The sequence below is a fragment of the Vidua chalybeata genome, chromosome 1 (assembly GCF_026979565.1).
Source record: "Vidua chalybeata isolate OUT-0048 chromosome 1, bVidCha1 merged haplotype, whole genome shotgun sequence".
Taxonomy (NCBI): Eukaryota; Metazoa; Chordata; class Aves; order Passeriformes; family Viduidae; genus Vidua; species Vidua chalybeata.
Genome location: NC_071530.1, coordinates 33,268,901 through 33,291,450, shown reverse-complemented (window position 1 = coordinate 33,291,450; position 22,550 = coordinate 33,268,901). Strand labels below are relative to the sequence as shown.

Sequence of the window (22,550 nt, the reverse complement as noted above, 5' to 3'; positions counted from 1 at the left end):
GTTTCTTTGCTATTCTTTTTGTAGAAAATGTAAAGAAGTGGAAACCCAAACACAACAGATTGTGTGTGTATACACAGTGTGTATATATATCCACATATATATACACTATATATATATATATGTATATATATATTTATGTATATATACACATATTACAAAAATAACTGAAGAGTAAATTACACATGGTAAGTCATAAAGTGATTAGGATATTGATATTGAAATAAAGGAAACCTCACTGTCAGGTTTAAACATGAGCTAGAAAGTAGTAACTTGTTTTATTTAATTACTTAAAAGCTTTTAAGAAATCATCATAAAAATGAGGATGTAAAGCTATAATCAAAAGAGAAAAAAAGCTTTTGAATGCAGAATTACTGCAATTAGATATAATGTAATCTGATTACTACTACTATTTTATAAATTAGGTATTATCCTGTTTTTAAAAAAAAAGCTAGCAGGAAATGTTAGCATTGCTCAAAACTAAAAAATGAGAATCAAAGTACCAGTGACAACTGATCAAACTGTATGTCATAGTGTTGAAAAATTAACAAATAATTAAAGTAAAAAAAAAAGACATTACAATTATTTTTGTTTAACATTTACATTGGTAAAAGTTACATTTAATGTTCCAATGAAATAAAATGCTTAAAGCCTTTATAAGTGATTATATACAGCTGATACACAAAGGAGATATATTAGACAGCATGGAGTACTTTCCCTCCCCCATTACAAAGAAAAATTCTAGTAACACTACCTACACAAACAACATTCAAAAGATAAATATTTGAACAAATTTCTGTATAAGCTGAGAAAAAAGTTATAGTAGTCTTAGATTTTTTAACAGAACGACAAAATAAGAGAATAACAATAGAGCTATTAGAAAACAAATATTTATTTCAGAAACATCTTCATTTGGAAAACATTTGCTGGTGTATTGATAAGCTCCTAGAATTAAAAAATACAATTAGCCACAAAGGCTCTCCAAACCTTGTGTTTCTGTAATTTTTGTCAGGTACTGAGGATGTGTTAGTAAGCCAGAACTGTAAAGTGCTTCAAGAGTTTAGCTCAATCTTTTAAAACAAAAGAAAAACTTACATTGTCTTAAATAAAAATGGTAATATTCTTCTCAACTCTGTTTTTGTTTTTAAATCCTTCCCACGTTTAAAATAAATTTGCTAAACAATTTTTTGTAATGTTCCATCTTAAAAATAATATATTAAAAAGTCAAGTAATCAAAATCTCTGACTGGCAGTAACAGCTATTTTTAAGCTACTTTTAGTGGGAACTTGTTGCTTTAATTAAAGCTACCACTTTTACATTAAAAATAGCATTGCTGCTAACTCACATAGAAGCTGAGAGTGTGAATAGATACATTTGTGCAGTTCAGTAAAACTGAGCAAAAAGAAACATGGATATTTATCTTACACAGTGCTACCATCAACAAAATACAGTGGCTTAAAGTAGTTACCTAAGAGATGTTATTCTCAAGCTACTAAAACCTGTTTCTAAAATTACACAGATTCCCAGCTGGATGCTTTAAAAGAAAAAAACAACCAAACATGCCCACACATGTTTATGCTACCCCTTTCTAGCTGTCTATTTAATAATCTATTGTTTCTGTAATTCACAGGTTTAAAATGTCCCTTCTTTGAAAGTAACCACAGATTTCTTTAAAGAGAAAAAAAAGAAAAAGAGAAAAAATACAAGGGCCTGTATATACATCCATTCCTAGGCCGGTAACTACTGCACTGAAGTTAATGGGAGCTTTGCTAGGGTGATCAGACCCCCTAGCTCTTTTTAATAGCAGTTAAATGTCAAATATAAATACAACACCACAGTGAAACATTTCTTTGACAGAATCTGGGACAAGACACTATGCAGCTGCTGTGAACAATAAAGAGCAAAACTGATGTTTAATCAAAATAAGTGTTGGTGGTTAAGAACTTGTGTTCAAGCCTGCCTTTTGTTTGTGAAAAAAGTCAATATTCCAACGTGGTAACTACAGACACAATGAAATCAGCAGCTCCTGTTACTCACGGAGAGTGGAGAGGGCCACATCCATGCAGGGTGTTACAAATATGTGATTATCATCATCTCACAGAGGGAGATACTCCCCACTTCATCTGCTGAACTAAAACACCTCTACCAGCACCATCAAATATAGATGCCTAAAGTTAAACGTGGTGGGTGAAATCCTGTCCCTAGCAAGGTCAATGCAAAATTCAGCCATTGGTTTCAATGGACCTCATCCAGGATTTTCACTGGGAATGAGTATCCATAATTCCTTGGGAGCTGAGAATCTCCAGCAAGCCTAGAAATGATGTAATTTTTATTTATATTTCTAAACTTCTAAGCAACCATGCTCAAGAATTTTTGCCTTCAGTACTTATGCATGATAAAACCAGTCTTTCCATAAACATTACAGGAGGACCAGAGGAAGATGTATTTATATCTCAAATTGTCAGCAGCATATAGTTTGTACGAATGTTGTTTTGCTGATGTTGCTGAGCTACTTTAAAAAGTGAGTACCTTGGTGGGGTGTGTAATTTCATCACCAATGTCAAATGACTTCTAAAGATGAAACTTCTCTGATGCAAATGACTAAAAGATGCTTTGAATATGTTTGATATGATATACCAACATTTAAGATGAGGAATTGAGTTATCTTTATTTTTCAAATCTGAGACACGACTCACTGAAGGAATTCTTTTAACAGCCACATACGTCAGAAGAGCGTGACTTACCCAATACTGAGATTTTAATAGTCACAAAAAAATAAATAGACCTTCACCAAGATACAATTAAAAAAAATCACCAAAAAGATAGTATTAAGGTCTGTTTTGAGTATTTTGTAAGGACATATGGTTGCATTAACAATGGGTCTTTTAGGTACATGTCACCAGACAGCTCTGTTTATGTGGTACACATAACCAGTAAACAAAGCAGAAACTGCTCTGTACTGTCCTTAAGGTAGCAATACAGGAATGATTTTTCATGATTCTTCAGAAGCTGGGCTTGCTTTACATCCACATGAAATGCTGTCATCACTAGGTCCGAGCCCGGAGGATGAACTGCAGAAAAGGGTAGAGGGGGGGAGGAAAAAAAAAAAAAATAAAAGGAGGAAATTGGTTTTCACAACACACTCAAAGCCTGAGTAACAGAGGAGAACTTTAATTATCTCCAGTCACAAAGAGAGACAGGAAATTTGGACTTTTAATTAGCCATTTGGAGTGCAGTTGGATATTTTTTTAGCAAGATAATTTAAACGCGAATAATTCAAGTCTGACTAAATGAAATTCACATAATCAGAATGCAGATAATTGAATTTCTACTGCATTCATTAATTCAGTGTGGAGGTGTGTGTGAAGACTTCTATGATGAGCTGTCACAGCTCAATAAAATCTCAGTCAATTAATTTTTTCATTATCTTAGTATTACATCAACAAAAAGTGAAGCATGTGCGTGTGTATGTATGGATATATAATCTCAGAAAGTAAGGATATACAGAAATCACCTCTCTGAATCAGAGTCTGCATCGTTTTTTCCTTTTTTTTCCTCTTCATCTTCTATAGGAAAACGTCTGTTCAGAGAGGCGAAACTGAGAATCGCATCAGCAACAGAGTATTTGGTCTGTCCGGAAACACAGGCCTCCATATCTTCTGGGCTTAGCTGAGTCTGTAGGAAGAGGTGAAGCCTACTATCTGAAAGCAGTAATGCATCTTGTAGGATCCTGGAAAAGGAAAAAAAGGCAAATGTTTATACATAACCTGCACAAACACGCACACACACACACATATATATTCTAAAGTGTTTTCCCAGAACAAATATTAAATGATGTTCTGCTTTTAAAGTTTTCAAATGGATCCTAAATCAGTAACAGAAGGCAATGAACATATTAAAATGATTAGGTGCGTGTTACTTTCTTATTGCATTATTTGGAATTTTAGGTGAGTAAAAACATGAAGCTAATAGTTAGGCACATCTGCTATTAGAATAACTTCAAGGACATTTCTTCCATTTAACCATCTGCTATTACCACATGGATCAATTAATGATTTTTAGGCAGTCGGAGGCATATACTCTTACAAAAATTTGGTGTCTCTCTTTTTTTTTTAATAACCAAGCTTTTATAAAAATTACAGTCACTGATTTGTTTGGTGGAGTGTAGAGAGACAGTGTGTAGGCAGAACTTCATACGTGTGCAACATCAGGACTTTGGAATACCTGTCAACAACTGAGCCAACACTAGCCAAAATTATTTACACTGTTACTCTGGTTTTAATTTACCTGCAGATAGTTTTCAGGGACTCTTAAATTTTATTTCATTCCAGCTATTATTTTCAAAAATCGGTTTTAAAATTTGGTTGATATATACTTTAAATTAAGCCTCCAAATAAACTTAGCATAGAGTATTTACTTAGAACACATGAAAGGAAACAAAATACAATACATTCCAGTAACACAGAAAGTTGTAGAGAGACCTTTTCAAGGCCTGAGAATTGAGGATCATCATCAATATTTTTAAGGAAAAGATATGCAACTTTTCTTCAACATTTCTGTAAAGAAGGAATTCTTTACTATACAAATCCTAGAATGATTAACAAGAAACTTCTTCAGTTTGTGTGTATTGTTTTATTCATGTAATAGAGACATCAGAGACTATGACCACGCCAAAGAATGCTCTACAGAATATTATTAAAATATTTTTAAACATCTCAAAGCTACTCAGAGTCAATACTTAGCTATTTATACCCATTTAGGCTACACTTTTTACCAAAGAAAGTCATTGCTGTGCAACAGGAAACAAGAGATGACATTAATGTACGAACTAGTAAGAGCAGAAAGAAATATTGCATTTTAAAGGTACTCTGACTAAAATGAAAAGTGTAACTGATTAGTTCCTTCTCTTGAATAAGATTAATGGTGTGTTTGGACTGTAATGTTTTAAACATAAATACGTTCTGAAAACTGTTCTCTAAAGTGGCCAAGATTACAATAACATTTAATAAACACACAAAAGGATTTCTGGCTTCATTCAAGCCCATAAAAATCTGTCAAATTAAAATAAGTAGTAAGAGATATCTACATGAAACCACGAGATACTTGCGTGCATGCACATTTCACTTGCCTCTATGAACACACAGTCTCAACCAAACAACTCCAATTCTGACACCTTCCAATGGGGAAATGTCTCCAACAACCCTAATGATCTACCAGGTGCGGGTGAAATTGAGTCTCAGAAAGACCAAATTTTGTTGAAGTTCAAAATAAGCACACTTTTCACACACAGAGAAAAGCCTTTTTAATCCAATCCGAATTCTCACAATTTTAATAGCAAATAGACGTCTGTAAAATCAATGTGGGTAATGTATTAATACATAGAAAAACTTCTTTGTAGTCTAAAATCCAGCAAAGGCTGTGTAAAAATGATTCAAAACAGAATTTACAGGTCCACACACCTTGACAGCAACAGCTTCATGATTACAGTTTGAAAAGCCATCATTCAGCAGCCACTAAAAGAGGATTTCAGCCTTGACTCTTGATAAACCCACATTCCAAACAAAGACAAATATCGCAACAAAAAGTAGAGGTAGCATTCCAAACAATAAATCCACTTTTACAGTTTATGCAATCGGGAGAGTAAATATTCTACTTCTCTTAAAAAAAAAAAAAAAAAAAGAAGAAGAAAAACAAAAGAAAAATAATGTGCCTGAGTTTCCTGTAGCGTAACTACAGTTACTGTTTTTCCCAGGCACAGTGAGGAGATGTACATTTCTGCAATTCTAACATTTGCGTGTCTAATGCCAAATAACACAGTAAAACGCCAAGTCATTAAATTCTGTGAATGGCATTTAGTTTCACAGATTTTCCTCTTGCTGTACCTTCAAAAGTTTCCTGCCAACCAGTGAAAACATGAGTAACTAACTGTTCATGAGATTACACTACACTTACAGCTCTGTTGCTGTTTGAAATGTATTTTATTTTCTTTATAAAATAACGGGTAATCTTTAAAATTGATTTTAGATGGTTTGAGGCATTACACCAGAGAAGTAATGAGCACTAATGTCAATGATATTGGACACAAATTCATTTTAGCTTTATTTCATGTCCAGTACAATTCTGCTAAGCCTTGAACTGCTAAAGCACTGTTATTAACTCGGCAGTAACCTAACACATGGAACAGCAAACAAAAGTGATAAGAGTACAGACTGATCAGGACCTCAAGGCTACTGTCCTTTTTCTGCAGCTATAATTCAATTTCCAATTTTACTTTACATTGGACTCATTATTTCACAGTAATTTTCTTTTCTGCTTCATAGTGCCATCTGGAGGTGAAGGGAGTGAAGAGAAACCAAGGTGCAGAAATGGAAAGATGTTCATAAAGCTAATCACACCCTCACTCATGTATGTATATGTATGTGTTCACTATGTGTTCACATGGAGACCAAACACTCAATGCATTTTGCAAGTCATTTAAAACCATCCTGAAAGCAGATACACAAATACCTTTTTCCTGACTGTACCCTTGAAGAATTTTTCTCTTAAAAAATAACTGCTACTTTTCCCACCCCCTCTGAACCAACAGGTTAGACTACTTTTTAATTACAAGCTTCAAGCAATCAAAATGTAAAATAAATTCTGCACTACCCATAAGTGTTATGCTTTCCTGTTCAAAACACTCTTTCTTCAAGGAAATACCCAAACATTTTTCACCAGATGGTACTAGTAGTATTAAGTGCTGGTATAGCAGTTGCTCTCTGGGGGCTTTTGCTGTCCTGGGGCCTCATTGTGCGAAGGGCTTGACATTTAAAAAGTAGACTTGGCTTCAAAGACTTAAAAAATGAAAATTACAAACCACCACCTAACAAATTAAAAAGGCAAGGGGAAGGGAGGAGCGTCACAACATTAATACTTGGATGTCTTCACGGAGGCTGGATGCGTGCGCAGTCTCAACACAGCAGGCAGCGCTCCCAGCGCTGCTTCTACACTTTCACTGCAGCCAGGGCCAGGCAGGGCTGTGCTTACAGTGATGGAAATCAGCGCTACTGGAAGAGTCACGGCTCATGGTAATAATTCCTATAAACTGACTGAGCACATTGAAGAGAACAACAGACCTTCTATGCACGCCTGCAAGAAGAACGAAAGACTAAACCCTGCAAGTCTTGATCCCATCAGTAGTCATTACTTGTCAGAGATTTCACTCCTCTTGGCCAGATTGCTCACATGCATAATGACTACTTATGTGATTAAGGGGGCTAAGATAAGGTTCTACATTAGAATTAGAGATAATAAAGAAATTTTTTATTCACAGCCACGTGAATCTTTGTAAGCTTTCAGTAAATGCTCGTGATCTCTAGACCTTTAAAGAAGAAAGACTGAAAAACATCACAGGCAGAAGAAATAATGTCATTTTTGAGGACATGCTGGATACTGTATGAGGAATATTTCTCTTTTCCTGTGTTATGGCAAAAATATTTACAAAAGAACAAAAGCATGTGTTTTTTCTTATTTGGACAAGGTCCAAAATCTGGTTTTCTTCACCATGATTTTATTATGTATATTATACACTGTTCTGCTGGAGAAAAACAACATATGGCTGAACAGTACAACTTAATCCTAACTAAAGATTTCCTGTATCTACTGTAACCTAATACAATGACAGATGCATACTTGAATGCGTGTGGAAGGTTAACACTCCGATTTTGTTTTCAACAAATTTACTCTGTCCATTTACATCAGCCCACAAGAGCAAGGGAAAAACCCAAGGAGCTGAGAGATGGATGACAGCTTGTGCTGTGGTGCCCTCTACTGAGCATCCAGCCCCTCAGCTCCAGCCCACACCAAACAAAGCCCCAGTTTCCTCTTTTAAAAAGCTGTGTTTCCTCCTTCACTTTTTATAAGGGAGGAAATGTTACTGATATCAAGCAACTGTGAAGCAACTGTTGGGTATGTGACAATGCATGCGGTTAGGAGAAGATTGAGCCACATGTGCCTGCTACACATTTTTCCCTCACCAGAGAGGAAATCCCAGCAAGGCTCCACTGGAGAGAGGCAACTTGCCCAAGGTGGTTCCACCTGCCCCACAACTGCCAATGCTGCTGCCTGAGCCCCTGGCAAGGGCAAGCTGGCATCCATCCCTTTAGGAGCCAGTCTCCCGCTTTCCACATCCCTGAGACAGCACCCAGTGGAGACACCTCCAGAAAAGACCCCTGACCCAGCACCAGCTGCAGCTTGTGGGACTGCAGTAGAAAAGGCAAGGAGGTGCTTTGACACCAGACAACTTTAGAAAATGGCTCTGCCTTAGGCAGATGAATTTTGGGTGGCTTCCTCACTCTGGCACCCAGCAAGCCCAATGTACAGCCCTCTGCAGCAGGATGCCCTCTGTTCCCTGTGGATCCATGCATTTCATTTCTCAAAACTCTCAGTGTCTTCCACCCCATCATAAACTGCATGTCTGAAAAGTAATTGAAGAGTAATCCTTCTCCCTAAATCATTTAAGTTTTTGGGATTCGACTATATTCAATAAAAAAAAAGTCATCAATTGAACTCAACTTCATTCAAAATGGCTTTGTTAATTCATTTTCTTATGAGCAAACCCAACTGATCTTCTCTGAGAGTAATCTAAATCCCCAAGTTAGACCTGCACAGCTCCAAATGGATGAAAGCAAAGAGGATTTGCAGAAGTTAAAATTTAAGATAGTGTTTTAATTCTGACCTCTAGTTTAAGAATAAACTTTTCTGTGAATTCACAGGCATCCTCGAAGGACGAGGATACTTAGCAGGAAAAACACATAATTTTCCTTATTCTTACAAAGTAATTCATAATTGAAAAGGGGCTAGCTGACTTCCGTTAATGCAAATGGCCTCTTGAAATATTAAATTATGCCCAGACAAGAAGTGAGCTTTACAGCTCTTCATCACTCAAGAGATAATAACCTGTACGACAAGTAGATCTTACCCTGCATTTGTGCAGTAAAACCAAATCAAAATGGGACACCTGTTCCCAGATTTCACCAAAGTCTAGTGCTTAACTTCCCAGCTGTTGGCCTAATCCTTATGCTACTGTGCTCAGCACAGAGAGGCTTCTCAAAGGCTCGTAAGTGCACACTGTGCCCTGTGCTAACTTGCCCTGGAGTGGGAAGTGAGGAAGGACAACAGCCTATATGTGTAGCCATCCACATATAGGCAATATGGAAGTGTTCCCAGGGCCAGAAGCTGAGCACTAGAGAGCCTCCAGCTGCTCAATCCTGGCTCCGCAGGCACATAGCTCCTGCACAGGCAGGCACTATAGCAATCTGGTCATAGAGCACAGGGCACAAACCTGGTCATACAGGCACAGAGCACAAACTGAGACTTTGAAACATCTAAACCCCCTCTTCAGAGATGTCTTGGATCCTGGTAACACATGGGATTCCTGCATCACAGGCAGGCATTTAAAAATGTTACCTGTGAACCTCTCCCCAGACAGGTCCACATAGGCTCAAATCTAATTTCTTCCCACTGCCACAAAGAAATGCCAGCAGGATTGTGAGCTTGTGCACAGTGACTTCTGTCCTTGCTGGGGTGAATGGAACTCTCAGTTTAGCAGTTTTGGGTTAGGGTCCCCCCTTTCTAATGTATCAGAAAGGTTCTGCTTCACCTGGCATTGCCACCCCACAGAACATGCAGCATCCAGACCCAGAGCTTCAGTACATTCAAGTGTGTATATTATATGTAATATCTATGTAACATATGTATATTGTATATATATGCATATGGTACACATAGAACATACATATATACAGAATATATGTGTGTATTTCACATACATACATATATTATACACAGGTATATATATATTTTATACTAACTCTCGTTAGGGAGTTCCACAAAATTCAATTTCAGAAAAAGAATCATAACCTTTGGTTCAGCGTCATAAATGGGGGTGGGAGGAAAGCATCACAGCAGCTGAGCCAATAGGAAGATGCCTTCTGTGAGCCGCAGCAGCACAGCGGAGCCAGCCAGCAGAGGGCAATGGTACAGCACATCCAGCGCCAGGCCAGTGTACCTCAACACAATCTCTGAAAATTCCTTCCAACTGCTCCCCAGGGCTGAGAGAAAGCTGACACACTCCTTGCACTCAAGTTCAAACATTTAAATCATTACCTTAGAATTGAGTCGCCTCTTTTCCCACTCCTGGACTAACAGCAGCATGATGAAGTGTTCCACATGCTGTCATTTTTTACTGTCAGTACTCATTTAAGCTACAGTCATCCACAAAATTGGAGCATGAGGATGTCTTTTAAGATAATCTACCTTTCTGTTCTGCCTTTTGAAGTGCAGACAGCAGCTGTAAACATTTCTGATGGTGATAAACCTTGTTACTAGACTGGCCTCTTTCAAAATGAGTATGTTTTTTGAAATGTACTACTCCATGGGGCAGCACAGCTAAGACAGAACTGCTCAGACCCTGGAACCTGAGCTACCACACTCTTCATATTATCACTGACATGCTTCTAGGAGCACAGCTCTTCCATTTCACTGCTTTTCTTTCCTGAGGTGTAAAAATACCCTCTAATCCATTTCTGCTTTCTCTTCCCTGTCTCACACGCCTTCACCCAGTATTTATTGGGTGACCTTTTGGCCACAGATCCTATATAACTGCATGCAGAATATTATTCCTGCAGCAGTTAGCTGTCCCTGCCTTCAGCTGCTAAGCCTAACAAATATACCTTGGGACCAATGATTTGTTGTCTGTTAGGGAGGCTTATAATACACTGACTGGAGAGAAGATGAATAGTCTCTACTTGCAGTGTTTCACCATGCCCTTACCCTGAGCAGCAGCTAAAGGCAGCCGGCAGAGGTACACACAGCTCCTGCCCCAGGAGCCGTGAGCAGCCTGCTCTCACACCAGCAGTGCCAGGGCACGACAAGAATGGCAGAGAAAGCAGAAAATTATACCAACAGGGGCTCTGCAGAAGGTGAAGCGGTCATAGCAGTGGGACTGAGGGATGCAGTACTGAAACTCATACACTACTCCCCTGTAATGCAGGCCAGGGTCTAGCTAAACCTGATGCATAATTTTATACAGATTGCAGCTGCACTGAAAATGGTCACAACTGTTAGAGCTTGCTTATGTTAGTGGGACTGGTAAACGAAGTAATTTGCATTATAGAAAACTCTGTGTTAGGAGATTTCACTAGAGAATTTTCCCAGGCTCACAGGGGTTTAACCCATAAAGACACTGATTCTCCATGAACATAAAGGGGGGTGGGCTTTCTTCTTTGTACAAGAATATCCAGCTCCTTATTGAAAGCTAGAAATAGACATCACAGTGAAAGATCTCCCAAACTTAGTATGCAATTGCAAAGTGATTTAAATTTAAACCTATTATCTATAATCAGTGCAATGAAACAAAATGGAAAAGCACCAGCTGAAGTCTCCTTACAACCAACCAATAGAGCTGAAGTCACGTGTATGAATTATGACAGTGCAAGTAAAAAAATGTAACTAAACGTGTAGCATGTACAGATGACCACATGGTGGCTCTCAAGTACCAGAGATGAGCTATTTTAAACCAGAAATTGATTACCTCATAAAAATTCCAACACCTCTGGATAGGCTCTACTCACTTTTCCAGGAATTCTTGCAGACCCTGACGGCGATGGTCCACATGATTAGGATTGTTCATATTGAAAAAGGGAGTTCTGGATGGCAGTTCAGGTAGCTGTCTTTATAAACAGGAAAAAAATACACAGGTAAAACCACATGTGAAACATCAGAGAAAAATGCAGAAAGCAAATGCCAACCCCAAGCACGTGAAAATCATGGGTTATGTTCCAGAAGCTCCTGAAATCCATTTGGGAACACAAGGTTGAGAAACTGAAGGGCTTCTCACACACCTCAAAGGGGAAAAATAAATGGATCTGATTTTTCTGGTCCAGTTGTTAAGCCTGCACCCATGTCTGACTGGGTCTCTTACTGTGCTTGGAAGACCTAAGCACATTGAAGAAGAACACAGAGGAGGTACAAATACCTACAATAGATTGTTAATTCTGCTACCTGTGTATAGCAAAAGAAAATACAGATCAAGTCTCTCACAAATTAGAGGAGGGCTCACCAAAAATACAAACCACATTCTTCTGGGTTTAAAGCACATAAAATGAATTCTACAGAATAAACTTGTGCTAGTAAGAAACACAGGATACTTTCCAGATCTGATTTCTGTAGTTCTCTGAATTAGGATGAAACAATCCTTCCCTCCATGACTGACAGATTATTAAATAGCCATATATAAAGTTGCTCACATAAGCACTGCATTGCTCTGAAGCCTCTGCCGGAGCCAAACAAATTCTCGATAGCGTCGTCTAACACAGGATGTTTTCCTTGTAAAGCATATACTGTTTGTCTGTTGGGAAATAAAAAACATTTACCTTGCAAATCAGCTTAAGCTAAAGTGCAGGCATGGTATTAACAACACATCCAAGATGTTATACTAATGCCCGAGACACCAATGGAAAGCTTGACATCAATGCAGTTTCTCTTAAGGACTGTGCTTTACCTCAGGCAGGACTGGTGACAGTTTCTACTGCTTCTCAGGGAAATATTTTTCATTGCTTTATTTTTAAAAGCAAGAGATTTGGATTACAGGACAACTTACAGTAACAAGAAAAACAGACCTCAGAAAAACGTTTCAGTAGATAATGTCAGTCTTTGCAGGGGAAAAAGATCTTTAGCTATTCTAGTTACAATCCTGCCAACAAGTACACAGAGTTCTTCCAGTGTACAGTCACAACTTAAATCAAACCGAAGAAACCAATGCGACTGCTCTCTGCAAGTAGCAGCATTTGGAAGTTTTCCCACAGAACACAACTAGTTCATTAGGAAAATGCCAATTCATCAAAAGAGAAACAATTTGTGGAAATTAAATACTTTTGCCAAAATTTTCCCATGAAGCATACATTTAGATGAAATCCTACATACTAGACAGGACTGCATTAGTAAACTGCTTGCAGTCCAGCCCACCCTCCCTGCCTGCCAGGAGCCATAACTCCAGCCAGCCCCAAGATGCAGACTGTAGAGAACACAAAGATGTCAGCCTCCTGGAACAGAGGAGCACACCCAGGATACCGCACAGTTTAAGAAGATAAATGCCCTAACAGCTGGGTAGAAGGGGAACTCAGCTGGCCTAAAAGCCTGGCAGACACAATACTTGGAGTCCAGTAAGAAGTCTGGATGGTAGGACTGACCTAGGGATTTGGTCTCCAAAAGCCCTGGCATTGTGGTGGCAGGAAGCTGAGTTGGTGCTTAATAGCTTCAGAGATGCCAAGTGATGGATGATGTATCACTGTATGCTGGGTTTGGATGGGGGAGAGTTAATTTCCTTCATAGTAGCTGGGGCTGTGTTTTGGGTCTGTGCTGAAAACAGTACTGGTAACACAGGGATGTTTTAGTTACTGCTGAGCACTGCTTGCACAGAGCCAGGCCTTTTCTGCTCCTCACCCCAGCCCACCAGCAAGCAGGCTGGGGGTGCATGGGAAACTGAGAGGAAACACAGCTGGGACAGCTGATCCCAACTCACCAAAGGGATATTCCATACTATATGGCATCATGCTAGGGTGGAGGTTGGCTGGGGATAGCCACTGGAAGACTGGCTGGGCATTGGCTACTTGGTGCTGAGCATATGTTTTCATTTGCATCACTTGTCTTTCTAAAGTTTTATCTATTTTTCTTTTTTAAATTTTTCTTTATTAGTATTGTTATTATTACTATTTAGTATTATTATTATTTAATATTATTATTAATGTTATTACTACACCTTGATTATTAAACTGTTCTTATCTCAACCCATGAGTTTTCTCTCTTTTACCCCCCCAATTCTCCTTCCTCCATCTTGCTGGTGAGGCAGAGGGGATGTGAGCAAGCAACTGTGTGTGCTTAGTTGCTGTCTGGAGTTGAATGAAGACACATTGGGTCTAAACAACATCTCCCCAACTCAGCAGTCCTTGAGAAAGCCTTAATACACTTTTATTCAGAGGCACTGATGTCTGTGAAACAGTAATACAGCACTCACCCTGCCAAATCTACAGAATTTCTATTTACCAGAAATGAAAAATATAATTGCTTTGGAAGCGGTACTTGAAGCACATTGCAAATTTAAAAGTTTCACAACTCTGATTGCCACACAGGAGATACGTATTTATCACATGGACATTTAATAAGTCATCATTTGACTGCTTGCTCTCATACACTAACTGCTTAACTCTTCCACACAATAAAGAAATGCTTTTGGTCTTGTGCCAAGCATTAACCATGTAACTTGGTGCTCTCAAATACCTTCATTTTACACTGCAATTAAAATCCTTGGATCTAGATTTGGCAAATTAGGATAGGCCTTCCATATGTCATCCACCAAAGAACAATCAAGAAAACAAAATTATGTATAGGACAGATTTATGGCGCAAAAGCACCATAATGCCAAGTGCACTCTCATTAACATATGGTGGACTACAATCACAAAGCCAAATGCAAGTACTTCACACATCCAAGCACCACTAAATTAGCATATGAATGTCAAGGTACACTGAAAACAACCACATTGCAGCAACCAATAACTTGGCAAAAAGAACTGAGGAGAATTTAAAGTACAAATAACCAGATAATTACTTGAAAATAAAGTTGTTTTCCCATGAATACCTGAACATCAACATTATTTTACAATGGTAAGATATCATTGACTGTAACAGTCTTCTAGCTAATAAATAAAGCTAAAAATTTTCTGTTGCAAGACATTGTGGAATGCACATGTGAACACATTAGGTTCAACCCCAGCTCTGCCAGACCTATTACATGGCCATTGGCAAACCCACTTTACCTGTTCCATGGCATCCCAGTTGTTAAAAAGAGAATAATAGCCTCCAGCATCCCAGAAGCAGAAATTCCTTTTATATCCCGAAGACAAACCTGGCTTGGACAGAAACAGCAATAAGAGCCCTAAGAATCTGTTCTCATATTTTTATACTTACATGAATAAATATCTCATAGTCTATGTAAGAATGCCATGAGTCTTCTTTCTGTATCCTGGGGTCTCGCACCAAGACAGTTACAAATTCCTGTAAATGCATAATAAAAATCAAGCAATTAATTTCAGAAGACAAAGGCAGCCTTAAAGACTCTCTTGATTGCTCTGCTGTTCCACAAAATACTGAGTCAGATTAAAAGCTGAAGTGCTGTTTTACTGAATTTTGCAACCCTATAAATGGAGAAGCATAAAGCAATGAATCATCTGAGCTACACCACATGTCTGGGAAAGTCCCTGCCAAACTGCTAGCTGAAAAGGAATATTTCAGATTAAGTAACACTGTGAAAAGTCATACATGTTTCATGCATGGGAGACGAGATCTTGGTAGTGACAAACTGAAAACCTAACATTCGAAGTCACCCATGTAAAGGAAAAGGAGGCAGGTATTTCAGGCTTTTCCCACATTTGTAATCAACACTACCAAAGAGCACAACTGAAGATGTGGCACTGGGGCATTTCTGTTCCATCAACCTGCCCAAGGAAGCAACATAGCTACACTGCAGAGCAAAATTCCCCCTTTTGAAGGGACAATCATATACAGAATTTGTTGTAGAAGTTGTCATATCTAGCTTACTTCCTTGTGATTTCTACATTTATATAATAATTTAGAGAGATCCTAAAAGAGAGAGAGAGAGGGCCTGTGGATGTTACTGTAATGTAACGCTAATGGGAATTGAAGAGACTGAAGAATTACATGTTTCTCAATACTCTCAGCTAATGATCAAAATTTTATTGTAGAAAAAACCAAACCAAACCAAACCCCAAAATCCTGATAAATCTATATATTCATGCTAGGATGGAAAATATTCCTTTAAAATACAAAGGTCAAAAGTGTGCTTAAATACCTGCTACTTCTGGAGCACATGTAGAGGCTGCCCTATTCCAATTGCTTAAATAAGCTATTCACCCCAAAAGCTAAGCCAACCACGTAGCAAAGACTTAAAGAAAAGTATATCATTTTAAGCTGTAAATACATTCCCTGAGAGGAAGGCACTGCGCAAGATCTTCAGGTACAGGAATCCACTGTGGGAGGAATGACAGTGTCTCTGGTAAAAAAACACGCTTTTTTTAGTACATATTTGCATAAATCAAGAAATCTTGAACTAGAAAGCTCTCAAAGCGTGTCTTCCTATGTCCAAACCAAAGACATCAGAAATAAAAGCTTTACTCTTCAGCCACATATTCTCCCCTAACATATACTTGCATGTAACACCACTGCAAACCTTCAGTGGACTGACAGAACAATAACAATCTTGAAGGGCAAAGATACACTTTTTCCTGGACAGCCATTGCACTCCATACATAGCAGGAAGACATTCAAGGTCTGGATTAAATCATTTTCCTCCCTGATTTCCTGGTGTTACTGCTTCAGAGATGGGGAGCCTGTGGCTCAATGGCTGGACACAGCTTTTGGTTTTAGGTCACTTAGCCCAGCTCCCGATCCCAGGGGAGTTTTCTGTATAATTAGTGGTTACCCTTCTGGTGAGTGTCATGAACACCTTGCCAAATAAAGCACATTTGAAAGGCTCCTGCCACCTCTGCCACTTCTTTCATCACTGAAGAGCACCAGAGGGCCAATTCTCCCCTGCAGCTTTTTAACCCCATGCCAGCATGACACAAGAGGAACAAGTGATCAGAGCTTTAATAATTTCTACCAGCTGAAGGTCATGCCTTTACTTTTACAAAAACAATAGTGGGACATATGAGGAAGTTATTTCTGCTCCAGAGAAGATATTCAGCAATGTGCTGAACACAGGAGAGGACACCATTTTTTGGGTTGTTTTTCTCCACCTGCCTCACTGTCTATAATATTTACCATACACAGGTAGGTAGATAGATAGAGCAGACTTTCAGACCTACTGTACCATCTTTTTATGTCGCAAGTTTTTGTCTTCCCCAAATTCCTATTTCCCTGTGTCCCAATCTTCAAAGTAGCAACCACTTCTCAACATACTTTCCTTTGCTGAGCACTAAATGCATCAGTCCTCAAGCAGAAGAGAAATTATGCCAAGAAGCTTCAAACAGGACACTGCACTCATCTTCCCTTCAACTGCTGTAGCACAGGAGTGACAACCTCAGGCAGCCTGCTTATAACCTGACCTCAGTCTCCTTCCTCTCATCTACTGGGGTATCAGCTTCTTGTTGACTTTCCTTTCGTCCAAGTTCCACAAATGACCCCATTTCCAAATAACCTTTCATAACCCTCTCCTTTGTAGAGAATCAAAACAGTCTTCCAAGTAAAATACTTCTTTCAAACTTTTATAGTACCAAAGTATTGTGACTAAAAGTTGCTATTGGATATGCTATCAGTTAGCTATGGCTTACCTTGCAAATCATTCCAGACCGCAAGATTTACACTGGATAACTTCTGTATACTTTTAACTTGCAATTAACTAATCACTGAGTTTCAACAAGGAGGAGGTTAAAACCGTTCAGACTATACCTACCAAAGAAATGAGACCTGCTGTATATGCCGTGGCAGCAGTAAAGAACTGAGCCAAGAGGAAAAATGATGTGCAGAACAGCACAACACCTCAGCAAAATGCAGCCCTCACACACAGCCACTGTCAGCTTTGATTTGAAACACTAGGATTTCAACAGAAGACTGGGTGTTCCTTTTTCCCCCCCCCTTATTTACCAAAAAAAAAAAGACAATACCAAGTTTAGAATGAAGCAAGATAAACAGTAAGCAACTAGAAATTAAAAATAAAAATGTACAGCCTTTCTCAAGATTTAGGGTTACTTCCCCATTCATCTCTTGAATCCAGGAAGTGTTCATTCCCATTACAGATTTTGCTGCTCTGAAACAGTGGCATTGCACATGTAGACTTGTTCCTTCTCTTGACCTTTAAGTCTTCTCCAGAATACAAGATCCCACTGGGAAAACAGCATTGCTCTAATCAAAGCAGATCTAACCACCCAAGAAAAGTGATTTTCCACTGCCAGAAAAGGTGCCTATGCTTTTGCATTCCTAGAGTAAAGATCAATATTCACATACAAGCTATGTTATGGTCCAAGCAGAGTTAAGTGGCAGAATACTCACACCTCTGCAAGATTGCTGTTATATGCTCAGTCCATCCTGCATTCACTGGTCACAAACAATCAGGAGATTACAGCAATACTGAGTAATAACTGCCTTTCTCCTCTCTGCATATTCCACTCCCTCCCCATTTTGCTATAAAACTGGGCATACTCTCAAGAAACAGATCTATTCTCAAGTAATGCACTGTCCACCTGGCAGAGGTGACGCTGACCTCTCCCTCCCACAGACCACTTGAAGACTAAATCATCTGTCACAAACTGTATTGCAGTCCAGCTGTACAATGTGGGAGACTCAGTACAAAGACAGCCAAGGTTTCAGGGACTTTTTACTTTTGCCAGCTGCAATCCTGTACAAGGTGTCTTCCCTGCCCAGTGCTGCTTGGTTTTTCCAGAACTGCTGATCTATCTAGCTATTACATCACACTACACATATTTTCATTTTTGGCTTTTTGTTGTTGTTTTTTTTTTTTCTTGGTTGTGCTGTTGGGTTTTGTTTTTTTTTTTAACTGAGTGGCACAATACATGATTAATATATCAATGCATTCAAGAATATGTGTCCTGTAACACTTTAGAGCAACAATTCTCTCAAAACCAAAATTTGCTGCTGATAGTTAAAAGTGTCCAGGCTTGGGCAGGGAGGCCTCTTGCACTGGAAACAGTCTATACTCAACAGAAAGGAACTGGAAGATGTGACATCTCCATTTATTCCTTCTCTCTGGAAACTGCTAAAATCAGAGGCAAACCATTTTCTGCTCAAACTGCTAAAGCTATAGCTTTGATATGGACCCCAGCAGCCACACTGGCCTAAACATCCTTGTGAATATTCAGAATCATCAAATCTGCCCCAAAAGTAGCCATAACTACTTAACAAGCAGGAATTGCAGAACAGTTTCTCTGACTGGATGTGATTTTTAATTCCTGGCTAAACCAGCCAGTTTAAGCATGGCACTGGTGGTATTTTGCTACCCTGTTCTCAAGGCCAGGAGCAGTCCAAGTACATAGGGTCACACATAAATGACAAAATGGCCAAAGTGACACCCAAAACTGGATTACACCTACTCCCTCGTGGTTATAGATCTATGCAAAGAACATGAGTGTTGACAGGAGACTACAATGACAGCACTGAGGTCACATAGACACAAGCATGGAAAAACAAAATGTTCCATTTGGATCTGCCTCAAAAAGAAAAACAACCCATAAAGGCAGCTGAAGCAAACACAACAAATCTTTCTCTTTTAATTTTTTTGTTTCTTTTTTTCTTCCCCTTTTCTCTTTTCGTTTGTTGGATATATTTCTGCATAATGCAATGGATTCCTCAGAGAAAAGGATAAGGCAGAAGCCTTCCTATATAGAATTTGACCACAAAAAATGTGCCTTTCTCAGAAATCTCTTAACATTTTCCTACTAGGAAAATAGGAAATCTGACATGGAAATATCTATTTTTAATATGAGGGAAAAATCTACCACAAGAAGGAGGAATAAAAACAACCTCACATTGGTTGATTGGTTGTATTAATCATTTCAGCTGCATTTTAATTCAAATGTCTGTGCTCAGGACTGTATCAGGTGATGAGCTTGTGCTCCTATTACACATGTGATTACTCAATAACCCCTGAAGAGTAATTTTCCACAAAGCTTCCAAGAAAAATAGCATATCCCATCAGGTTGCCTGTTAGTAAAAGGATCAGCCACAAAAGACATGGGACTTTTCATGCTGTGGGTATTGGCATCTTCACTCCACGCATGCTGTGTAGTAAGGCTGGTAAGAGACTAAGAGCTGAGACAAAATAATTTGTTGAAACTTTTAATGTTCACTGGACTGAGCAGAAGAGAACACACAAGTGGGATTCTTGTGGTCCATGCAGCTGGTAATCAGAGTTCAGACCCAGATCCAACCATTAGTCCTATAAAATATCTAAAAGTGATAAAAAGAAGACTCCATCCAAATCCTTCTCTCCTTTCTCAGTGTCTGAGCCCTTTATGCACAGTCACTCTGAATGAATATCTGATTCTTCTATCAGACTTTAACAGAAGGAACTGGCACTGCATCATTCCAGAATATTCTGTATCCTGGCAACTAGAAGTATGAAGAATACAACCAATCTTCCCTGATCCATGCGAATCTTAATGAAATTCAATCCACGACTTAAATCCTTTTTTATTACAGCTTAGATACCACTTACCTGTTTTTCATGTTTTGGCGTCATCTTCACTGGTTTGCAGTAAAAAAAAAATCAACCTGAAAAAAAAAAAAAACCAGAACAGACACCAGATTGTTATTTAGTAGATATTTAAAGGTCATTATCACTTTTGCTCTTCATTAGTAGACAGTGGAAAAAGCCAGGCTTAGTGCCATATATGGCAGAAAACATGTTTGCATGTCTGTATCTCAGAATTTATTCATTTTAGAAAAAATGCCTTTTTAGAAGCATTGGGCTTGTCCCCTTCTCTATATATTTGTCATACTTGACAGTCCAGTTCAACTCTGGAAGCCAGTGCTTTTCTTCTCTGCTCCAAGAGCCATCTCAGGGATCATCCTTGCACCCACCTCCCAATAGCTCTGCTCAGCCAGCATTCCCAGAGCAAAAACACAGCCAAGGCCGTGCTGCCTGTGCCTCACTCCCAGGTGCCCAAGAACAGGTTTGCGTGACTGCAACTGAGGTCCAGAGACTTTAAAACATCTGAGTCAAAAGAATCAAATGCCCGTCTCAACCATCTTCCTCCCAACTCAGAGAACTGGAGACACAAACTGCTTGGATCCTTCAGGAGAGCTAAAACTCAGGCTAAATTTCACAGCATTGGTGTTTTCAAACCTCCACATAGGGGAAGGGTATAATTAGACCAAATCAAAACATCCTGTCATTAACTTACATTTTAAATCTACTCTCTCAATGAAAATCCCAATAAATTTTTAACTGTGTCTGCAGTCCAATAAACTGGAAAGTTTGCTCAGGACAGGTACCCACATGGGAAGAGCAGGACAGCTTTATTTACTTGCCAGGTTATATAGACACCACCTCCTGTTTAGTGATACAGAGTTTGAAGCTGATCTTGTTATTATACAACTACATATTTTTGTCAAGCCCAGCCAAGGAGTGCTGAACACCCCACCCCTGCCCAATGCCTCTTATGAACACTTTCAAATTACAAACCCCACCCGTTTTAATAAAACCAGGCACAAAGATAAGCACACATACATTTCTTTGACCTGGAAATTATTCTGGAACAAATGCTTTGTTGTTAAATTTATATAGGGTCAGTCATACCAAAATAGGATACTTTGTTTCCAAATAAAAATGACCATACATAAGACTTCATCCTAAAGGGTGCCATTGCATGGTTCCCATCTCCATAAAGACAAGGGCATCATTTCACTTCTATAGCTAGAATGGTACTGATAAAGTAGGAATATAAAAAACACACTAATTTTTTTTTTTTTAAACTCAATTTACATATGCTTAACTAACATGTATGTTCTGAGTTGAAGTTAGAGAAGAGCACTCAAACACTTCTTGATGCACAGGCTCAGCAGTGTCAAGCATCTCTGCAAGGTGGGGGTAAAAATTTGGCTCACTGATGCTAACTGCTGTTAATGCAAAAGTGTATTAGAAACTTTCCTTTTAGGGAGATAATTGGCTTTTTACCTCACAGGAGGGCACCAGCACACATCACAGACCTTTCATGGAATTGCATAATCATTTACGTAGCCTCCAAGATCATCAAGTCCAACCTTTGGCTGACCAGCACCTTGTCCACTAGACCATGGCCCATGTATAGTTGTTTCCTGAACAACTGACTCCACTGCCACCCTGGGCAGTCCATTCCAATTCTTAACAAGCCTTTCTGTGAAGAAATTCTTCCTGAGGTCCAACCTGAACCTCCCTTGGAGCAGCTTGAGGCCATGTCCTCTTCCCCTGTCACTGGCTGCCTGGAGAACAGGATGATCCCCAGCCAGCTACAGCCTCCTTTCAGATAATTGTAGAGGGCAATAAGGCCTCCCCTGAGCCTCCTTTTCTCCAGGCTGAACACCCACAGCTTCCTGAGCTGCCCCTCGTAGGACTCAATCTCCAGACCCTTCCCTAGCTCCACTGCCCTTCTCTGGACTGGCTCCAGCACCTCAATGCCCTTCACAAGGGAGGGACACAGAACTGGACACAGGACTTGAGGTGCAGCCTCACAAGTGCTGAATACAGACAAAAAAAACCACTATGTTGGGCTCGGGTAGTTTGAAGAAGACTCGTTCTGCTATCTCTCCCCACTGAGTATAGCTGTAAACCTATATAGTTTGATGTTATTTTCCCCCCTTTCTGATCAGGTTGAATGTCCTGTGTTATTTTTAAAATGGCAATCCAAAAATTTTTTTCCAGGTATGTATCTTTATTCTATCAAATCCTGCAGTGTGTTTCTCTCCTGTCTCTAAACTGATTTAAATGAGAAATTATGCAAGCTC

The 22,550-nt window shown here is 39.1% G+C and overlaps 1 protein-coding gene across 6 annotated transcripts in view; it reads right to left on the bottom strand.

The window, feature by feature from the left end:
- Positions 1–871: 871 nt before the first annotated feature.
- The window catches only part of SNX10 (sorting nexin 10), a 35,315-nt gene continuing 13,636 nt past the window's right edge, over positions 872–22,550 (bottom strand). For 4 of the 6 annotated variants that reach the window (XM_053944857.1, XM_053944871.1, XM_053944846.1 and 1 more), the window contains 6 exons: positions 20,284–20,339; positions 15,003–15,089; positions 12,285–12,385; positions 11,610–11,708; positions 3,512–3,727; positions 872–3,068 (listed from right to left, as the gene is read on the bottom strand). In XM_053944857.1, the coding sequence (XP_053800832.1) occupies positions 2,990–3,068; positions 3,512–3,727; positions 11,610–11,708; positions 12,285–12,385; positions 15,003–15,089; positions 20,284–20,307 (606 nt within the window). In that variant the 5' untranslated portion in view covers positions 20,308–20,339 and the 3' untranslated portion in view covers positions 872–2,989. The other 2 variants (XM_053944886.1, XM_053944880.1) reach the window with 2 other exon arrangements.